The 9,510-nt window shown below is 35.6% G+C and overlaps 1 protein-coding gene across 1 annotated transcript; it reads right to left on the bottom strand.

The window, feature by feature from the left end:
- Positions 1-5,635: 5,635 nt before the first annotated feature.
- LOC118047879 (cell number regulator 1) lies at positions 5,636-6,560 on the bottom strand. Its single transcript, XM_035057299.2, has 3 exons — positions 6,247-6,560; positions 5,929-6,141; positions 5,636-5,829 (listed from the first exon to the last, which is right to left on the bottom strand). The coding sequence occupies exons 1-3, from the start codon at positions 6,479-6,481 to the stop codon at positions 5,750-5,752; spliced, it is 528 nt and encodes a 175-aa protein (XP_034913190.1). The 5' UTR covers positions 6,482-6,560; the 3' UTR covers positions 5,636-5,749.
- Positions 6,561-9,510: the final 2,950 nt, after the last annotated feature.

Genomic DNA, 9,510 nt, shown 5'->3' with positions numbered 1-9,510 from the left:
AATGAGTCTTGAAATCTTGATCATGCATTTGGAAAACAAAAATTATTTCGATGTGAATCTAAAACAATTTGCTTTTGAAATCTTGCAACTCCTTAGTTATTTTCTTTCTTGGAAAAGAGGTTATTTGCTCTTATGTTTGGCAATGAGATCTTCTGTGAAAATACGTCATGAGATGACCTTTTGTTTCAAAGTGAAGGGCTCGAGAAAAAGCTCGAGGTTTTGTATGAGAAAAATTTCTCTCTTTTTGAATCATTCATTTTTATCAGCATGAATAATAATGAGTAGTTTATTCTTGATGTCATGAATCTTATGAAAAAGTATTCTTTGCATTTTGAGAGCATTGTTTATTGTTCTAGGTCGCTTGCATGCTTGATTAGAAAGGACTTCTATAGGCATGTAACGTAGGCTATGGTTCTTGGCTATGAAAGAAAAGGATTCATAAGGCTCAAAGAGTGTTTCAGGGTTTCAAAGACTGAAGATCACGATCAATAGTTTGACTTTTGGCGTCATTCATATTTTCTTTTTTCGCTCTTCTTTGATTTGCCCCTCTTTTTTTCTTTTTCATTGCTTTGCTAGAGCATACTCATTTTATCTTGGTTATCACTTTTTCTTGTGATTTAGGCATGCCCCCTAGCATTTAAGTTTCTTGGACTCTTTTGCCTCTTGGCTTTCTCACAGCTTTATCATCTTTCTCGATCATTGAAATTTCACTTGCCCCTTACTTTTTTCTTGTGGTGTGGGCATGATCCCTAGCATTTGTGTTTCTTGGGCTCTTTTGCCTTTTGACTTTCTCACGGCTTTATCATCTTTCTTGATCATTGAAATTTCACTTGCCCCTAGTGTAGGGTGTGATCTTAAATCGGGATTTTTTTATGAAAAGAAAAAAAATTATTCAGGCTCAAAAAGGGATCACAAGAGATGTATTTATTTTAGAACGTGAAAGGAATAACAAATATGGCCTTTCCTCATTTCAAGCGCAAGCAGCTATGATCAATAAACTTTGACCTCATCTAGTGTGATGGTTTAGTCTTTGCAAAGATGTAATTCATGAGTTATGAGCAACAAGTTCACTACATACCATTATTCATACATTTAAAAACACATGATTCAAGAGTCATGGGGTAAGGGTATTTATTCATTTCTTTTTTCTTTCTTCTTTTTAGAGTTTGGTCACTTTTATGAAGGAGTTGCTTGATTCAATTGTCATTCTACAAGTAGAATGTCAAAAATATCGTTTTTGAATAAACATCAAATTATTTTTTGAAATCAAAATGCCAGATCAATTTTTTCAAAACTCCAATAGGGAAACTGATTTTTGTTAAAAGAGATGAATTGCGTCTATGAGATCGCACAAGGTTTCAAAGATGTGTTTGTGAATCTTTATAAGAAAACTCTTTCAGAAAAAAAAAATGAATAATGATAATCGTAAACATGATTGAATGACAAACTCATTATTTCATTGAAATTTTGGAAAATAAGTTCAACAAGAAAGAACTTATGACAACATCTTGGGCTGTAAATACTGGCATGATAACATATAAAGGGGCTAAACATTTAGCGATCATTGATTGGAATTTCTGGAATCTTTCAATCATTCATTCTCCTCGACAGGGGCATCTTTTCAACAATCAATTGAAGTCATTTGTAGATCATTCTTGACCTAATATCACCATAGCTTTTCTGAGAGTTGGTGTGAAGCAATTAACTATAGGAATGATAAGTGTCTTGGCAACCACCTTCAGTGAAACTGTTCTTCTCAATCGGGTTAGCAATCTTACCTAACCTGATGGCTTGTTCAATCCTCTCCGCTATAACAACCAAGTCAGTAAAATGTTGTGCAGAGCTTCTAACCAGGTACTCAAAGTATGGAGCTTTAAAGGTGTTGGAAAATAAATTGATCATCTCTTTTTCCAACATGGGAGGATTAACTTGTGCAGCTACCTCACTCCATCTCTGGGCGTATTCTCTTATGGACTCCTTGTTGTTCTTCTCCATAGCTTGCAAGCTTAAACGATCAGGGCCCACTTCTATATTGAACTTATATTGCCTCATGAAGGCATCAACTAAGTCCTTCCATTTTTTAACCTTGGTATTGTCTAACAACATATACCAGGTGAGGGTAGCGTCACTCAAGCTTTCTTGGAAGAAATGAATCAGCAGTTTTTCATCATCAACCACCTCGGCCATTTTGTTGCAGTATGCTTTAAGATGAGTTATAGGGCATTGAGTTCCCGTATATTTGACAAATTCTGGCACTCTAAACTTTTTGGGAATGACAATGTTGGGCACCAAACACATCTCAGCAGCCTTTATAGGATCATATAGGCAAATTCCCTCCAATGCTTTCAATATTTGCTCCAGGGCAACTAATTTGTTCATAGCATCTTCTTTTACCCTCTTGCCCTTTTGAGATTCCTTCTCTGTAGAATCAATGGTAAACGACATTCTCGTGGGGTATGCTGGTTGAAAATGCATGGCTTGTTGAAAATCAGATGACAACCCATTTGCCCCTAGATTCTGTGGATTGAAGGGATTTACGAGCATAGATTCAGGCTGAGCTATAAGTGTTGCTTTTCTGAATTTATCTCTCAAGGCTTGCTCGAGTAGACTAGTAAGCCTTGTGACTTCTTCCTTAAGATTGTCCACCTCTTTTTGATGTTGGGCTTCCAATTGGGCTCTTTCTTCGTTTTCCATTTGTCTTTTTCCCGAACAAGTGTTATAGATGGGTTTCAATGGGGAACCTATATTTCAACCTGCTAAATGTAAATCATGCAATTATGCAAAAATGCTGAAGCAATAAAAAAATACATATGAAATGCGGACTTGCCCTTTACGGGGTGACAACCTAATAGAAAGATCCTAATTATTCAGTGCATCAAGGGGTTGGTTATTATCTAGTCTCAAAAGGTCTCTCGCATGCTCAGTGATCGTCCATGAAAGGTCGATATGAGGCTTACAAGTAGTGTGAAGATAGAGGCCCTGAGTAATATCAGTTTGGCATATCAACCACTTCCAAGTAAACAATCAAGCGAGAGTTGGATGGTTTCACGAGTATTACCCAGGCTAAAGCCATTGGGGTACCGTTACTTCCCCACTTATCCTAGGTTGTAAAGTGTGTGCTCCCAAAGTGATGCATGACAATATAAACAAGGATGCATGCTAAAGCAATAAATGCAGGAAAAAATAAAAAAAATAAACACAACAACAACAAAAAATAATAATAAAAAAATAGCAATAATAAGACAAAATACAAAGCTTAATCCTAAGTCCCCAGCGGAGTCGTCATTCTGTCGCAACAGACATCGCGGCGGCCCTAAAAATAATTCTCTCGATCATGGAAAAAAAGAACAGATTCTGGCATCCGGTTCTTTTAGAAAAAATATCTCGTTTGAGGAGTCGCCACCTAGTATTATGGTCATTAGGAACCCTAACTAGTCAACAGAGATTCTATGACTCGGGATTGGTTACGTAAAAGGGAAGATATTATCACCCCTTAAACGTTCTGCCTAAGGCAGACTGCATTGTTGGTTTTGTCTTAAATTTCTAAATATTTATTAATTTATGATGTGATGATTTGTTTATAATATTCCTGACTCTGGTGCTAGTGAATATTCGAGCTCGAATAATTCCAACTCTGGCGTTGGTAAAAATTCGTAGCTGAAAAAAATTAGATCAATATTTTTTAATTCCCTACTCTAGCGCCAGTGAATAAATAAAAATAAATTTATTTTTACGCATGCACACATTTTTTATTTTTCTAGCTAAACAAAAATAAAAATACAACGAATAAAAATAATATAAATTTAAACTGGTATTTTTATTCCTGACTCTGGCGTCAGTGAATAAACCAATAAATTTACATTATTTTTTATTCATGCATACATATTTTTTTTACTTTTATTTTTTTTATTTTTTCTGTTTTTATTTTTTGTTTTTCTATTGTTTTCTATTTTTTATTATTTTTTTAGCTGGGTCCAGCTCAGCCCACATGGGCTGGGCTGGACCCAGCAGGCCTAGCCGGGTCACAGGCTTGACCCGGCTGGCCATTGTTTTTTTTACCAGCAGGCGTGCGTGAACAATTCACGCACGCCCGCTATAGGAGCATGTAATTAAATTGCCAGAAGAAGGGAAAGCGCAACTTACCTGGTGCTGGAAGTGGCGATCTGGATTTTTCAGTCTTTCTTGGTCGTCTATCCTTGCCTCAAGATCCCTGCGTTCATTCGTTCCCCTTCTGTCGGTGTTCTCTTCTGTCAGCTGCTCGTTCCTCTCCTGTTTTTTTTCAGTCTTGTCCTCTGGTTTTGGAAGCTGGTGCTGGAGAAGAGGCAGTCAGTGGGTTTCTTGTTTCAACGTCCTCCTCTCTACGTCCCTTTTCCTTGTTTTGCTGTGTTATTCCTTGCTTCTCTGTTTTTTTTTTTTTGTCCCCTTTCTGTTTTCGTTTGTGCTCTCTGTTTACTTCTTTCGTGTTCTTCCCCTCAGTTTTTTTTTATTCTCAGTCGCTCTCTATCTGTCCTGCCGGTTCCCCCTGGCTTTTTTCGTGCTCCTCGGCTCTACTCTTGTTTTTCTTTCCCTCGTTTCTGCCCCTTTTCCCTGGTTATTTTTCTGCTTTGTTCTGTGATTTTCTTCCCCTCTCCTGGGTTTTCTTCGCTCTGTCTTGCTCTCCCCACTGTCTCTGCGTATTATTTCTCTGGATTTATACTCTATTGTCCTCCTCTCGGTTCTGTGTTTTCTTCCCGTTTTATAGCCACAGAATTCCACCGTTACCAGGTAATCAATCGACTGTTATTGCAGGAGTAATGGTGGCGGCCGGCAGCTGAACCGTTGAAGAAGATGAACAGTGCTGCGTTTAATGGTCATTTGCATTTTGGTCCTTGAATTTCTGAAATCGTGCAATCAAGCCCCTGGATAAAATGTAAAATTTGGACCCTTTATTTCAGCGCTTTTCCAATGTAGTCCCTTGGATTTTAATTTCGAAAATTTGAACCCCAAACCTTAATAGTTCTTCAATTAAGCCCTGAATAAGTTAATTTAATTAAATTCAAGTCCAATTAAGTCTAAAACTTATCAATTATCCAATTAAACTCTTAATTGGATTAATTAAATCAATTCCAAGCTTAATTAAGTCTCAAAACTTAATTAAATCCATGATTGGATGAATTAAATTAATTTCAAGCTTAATTAAATCTCAAAACTTCTCCAATTAAAACCCTTAATTAAACAAATTAATTCCAAACTTAATTAGATTAATTCCAAAGTTTAATTAAACCCCAAAACTTCCATTCATATTGCCCTTAACCCAAAAATTAATTCAATTCTTCATTTATTTCATTTTACTTGTTTTCTCATCATCATTATTATTTTTTCACCGATTTTTTTTATCCTTTTCAATAAATAAAAATAATAATAATAATAATAATAATAAAATGGTCAAAAATTGGGTTATGACAGTACTAGTACCAACCTATCAAGGACTCACCATCAAACTTCAACCTCTATATCCTTCTCCTTTTCCATCTTAGAATTCATAATATTTAATGATCAGTCTCAAATTTACACTTTGCATTTATGTTGATTATTGCATAATTAAAGAAAGGAAAAAAGTTTTGGGGAACCAAATCAATCCAAACAGATAGCATATAAGCACAGTACATTTTTATTAAAATTCAAGATATATCATACGAACAGCGAGGGAAGATTAGATGGATGGATGGAGAAAATCATTGTAGAAATACAGGAGTAGTTTCTTTCAATATCATCTGCTCATGCCCCCACCAACAACTGGAGGAGCAACTGTAATTCCCCTGCTTTGTCTATCCATGTTAGCCTGCCAACCTTCAAATTAAACACAGTCAAATGAGTACAATGGTATCAGCTAATAGGATTAATGTTATTTCTTAAGTATTGAAAGAGAGGTAATTAATTCGTACTTACCAATCCCCATATCAAAATCACGATTCCTGAGCTCTCTATACTCCTGACAAAGTGCACAAGGCTCACAGAAGAAGTGAACCAAGCAATCTACACAAGGAGCCTCTTCCAAGTCATATTGTCCTCTCAATCTTGACCGATAGAAGCACGAGTACAAGCATGACAAACCTGTAAAACCCAGCAGCAGACCATAAACTGCACCACTTGCTGCACAAGCTGCATGAAAAGGCCAAAAAACAAATATTCCGTCACTTAAAAGGCAGCTTTTTAACTTGAGAAATTCACTAAATATGCACAGGTTTGCGTTGGATGGGGGCTTACATATTGAACCCTTATTGACTACCTCAGCAATTTGTCCAAAGGTAACACATGGACATATGCAAGTAACGAGACAATTTGCCGGGTCATCGCAACAATGGCAAAGACCAGTAGACCACCGTGTTGCGGTGGCGGTGGCTGAGGAGATATATGGAGCGTAAGGTTGTCTAGTAGAGATGTTCATTGGATACCCTTGGGATGCATATTTTGGGTTGTCTTGATATATTGGAGGATGCATTTCTTCAAGTTGCTGTTGGCTCCAGTTATGTGAAGAGAGAACTACGACCAAGAAACCTTATAGTTCTAAAAAAGATTTTTTTTTTCTGATAGCTTAGGATTGTTTTATCACTCCTAGACATTACTTAAAGTTCCAAGATTTATTGCTGTCAATCTTTGACCAGATTTGGGTACGTAGCCCAATCAAAGCAAATCCTAGTTGGGTTACAATTTTTCTTTCCTTTTCTTCATGTTACACAAAGCTCATTTAATTACGCTCCGAATCTCAAAACAAGTTCATATAATTTCTCCGACACTGAAAAAAACCATGGCTTTCGGAAGAAAATCTGAAAGTTGGCTTGTGGTCGTGGGCTGTCGAGACTGCTGGAATCTTTAGTAATTAATTAACATCAGAACGATTGGTGGTGGGGGGTCATTATAAACATCAAATTATGAACATTATAGGCGTCTTCTTTTTTATGGTACAGAGGAAACATGTTAATTAAAGATAATTAGCATTTATAACAATTATCTAAAAAAAACAATAATTATTTTACCATAAATTCATAGCTGGTGCCTGGTGGAGGTGGAAATTAACGAGTGTGTGTATCTTTTATCGATGCATATACATTTCTTTCTTGCGAGGAATCTTTCAAGAAGAAGGACCAACTTGTTTTTAGTTTAGTTTCTGAAGACTCTCTATCCAAGCAACCAAAGTCGCAACTTTCATGATATCTTCGAAAGAAGAGAGAGAAGGGGGAGAGAGAGAGGGGCAGCACTTGGCTTCATAGGGAGGCGGTATTGGCGGACTACACAAATCATCACAGCTTACATGCTCGGCTTAAATCTGATTTAAAAAAAAAAAAAAATCAAATTAAGGTCATCATACTTGGATTTCACCTTTCTCAATTCTTTTTGTTTCGCCTTGCCATTCATTTTTTCCTTATTGAGAAATACACTTATACTCATTGATTTTACTTCTATTAAACTCCATACGACAAAGACATAATATTGACAATTGATTTATTATGATAAAAGAGCAAAAATTATTATCGAGTCTTCTGTTGGATAACTCAAAATTAATATAAAGGGGACATGTATTTTACTCTATTGTTGTCTATAATAGTTTTGAGGAATGTTATTAAACTTGATTTAGTTTGATAGGTTAATTCGGTAATTTTTTAATTTAGAATTTTGTCTAAATTAATTTTTTGTTAATCATTTTAAATATTTATATCAAATCAAACTTGGATAACTTAGTAGGTCAATATGTGCCCTAATTGATTTAATTAAACTCGAGTGAGACACAAACAAGTTAATTTTAAGAATATAATTTTTATTTTTTATCCAAAACGATGTCACGTTAGTTTTTTTCTTTTATCTTTTGTCCAAAACACTATTATTTTATTTTAAAACAAAAATTCATATATATATCATTTTGTGTTGATATTGACATCCTTAGATGGGTTAGACGAAAGATTTAGTATGATAACTATAGTTTTCATAATGGCTTTATTTTTTATATATATATATATATATATATATATAAAACCATGTCTTCAAATATGACAAGGAAAGAGAAACAGAAAAGAACGGGGAAGAACAAGCATCACTTTGAAGAATAAGAAAAAAATGGCTGAGAAGGTAGGGCTGCTTTTGTCCAACTCCACAAAATTTATGTGCTTGTTATTAAAAGTGCATGTCGTTTTCTTTTCTCTTTTTTTTTTTTTTTTTTTTCTTTTAATTAGAATGAGGGCAGAGGGCAAAGGCCATGGAAGAACAAGATTACATTCTCCGACGTCTTTAATTATTTTATGGTAATGCATGCCAATATGAGCGTGCAACTTCGCTGATGTCAATTATTTTATGCTTATGTACGAGTGTTATGCCTCATTTATTACTTTATATCTGCAAGTATTTCTTCCGTATGAATATTGGAGCTAAAATTTAAAGTATATTATTTTTTAAATAGAGTCAGTAACAAATCTCGACTAACTGAGACCCTTAATTAACTCTTTATTATATTATATAGAAGTCTATTAAAGTTATCATGATTTTATTCTTTCCTGTCAATAAAAAATTATTCGATACTACACCTAGCTATTTTTAAAATAAATCAATATCAAGGTGCCTTCTTTGACTCTAGATTGATCTTCAACATTTCTCGTTCATCACATGTATCAAAATGAGTCTTCCTTTACATTTTGCACACTATATTCTACTATTAGGTAACGTATATACGTCGGTCTGACCAGGTAGAGAACATGCATTTCACTACGAGAATAAAGCTGTGAGCTTGAGTTCTAATTAAGTACCATAGAAATTAAGAAAAGATGCAACCAAAACTAAAGAAATGGAAAGGAAAGAATATATTCGGTGCTCCACTACAACCACTCGAGCATTATTATTATTATTATTATTTTGGTGAAGCAATTATCTCCTTTTATGTGCTCGTAATTCTCAAGCAGAACAGCCAACTACAACATATTGCCATAGCAAACAGTACTCCATATTCCAAGAACAACATGGCCATAATGTGTTGTTTTCAGGTGAATCCCAACCGTGAAATGACGGTGGAAGATTTCAAAGCCTGGCTCCGTCAGTTTGAAATGGACAACGATGGACGTGTTAGCCATGAAGAGCTAAAAGAGGCTATTCAAAGCTTGAGGGTTTGGTTTCCCTGGTGGAAGGCGCGGCAGGTCATGAAGGTAGCTGATACCAATCACAATGGCCAAATAGAAGGTGCAGAAGAAATCGAGAAGCTTGTGAACTATGCTCAACAACATTTGCACATGAAAATTCAACGAAGCCATGGTAGGTGGTGAAGGTGTGTATTTGTCTCTTTGTGCTTGTGCAAGTAATGATTAATAATTCGTGATTTCCCCATGGAATGATCAGCTTCCATTTGTGGTTGAGTTTTTTCCTTCTGTTCTTGACACCATTTGTCTTTGATGGAGGTATGCTAGTCCTTCACGAGGGGACAAGTTAGTCTGTTGATGGGGTTTTAAACCAGAGGGGACTAGGAACACTTGCAAAGTTTCTCTCCCCGAT

Source organism: Populus alba, chromosome 7, assembly GCF_005239225.2.
Source record: "Populus alba chromosome 7, ASM523922v2, whole genome shotgun sequence".
Classification (NCBI taxonomy): domain Eukaryota; kingdom Viridiplantae; phylum Streptophyta; class Magnoliopsida; order Malpighiales; family Salicaceae; genus Populus; species Populus alba.
The sequence above is the reverse complement of the archived record's forward strand: the minus strand, read 5'-3'. Positions and strand labels throughout refer to the sequence as shown.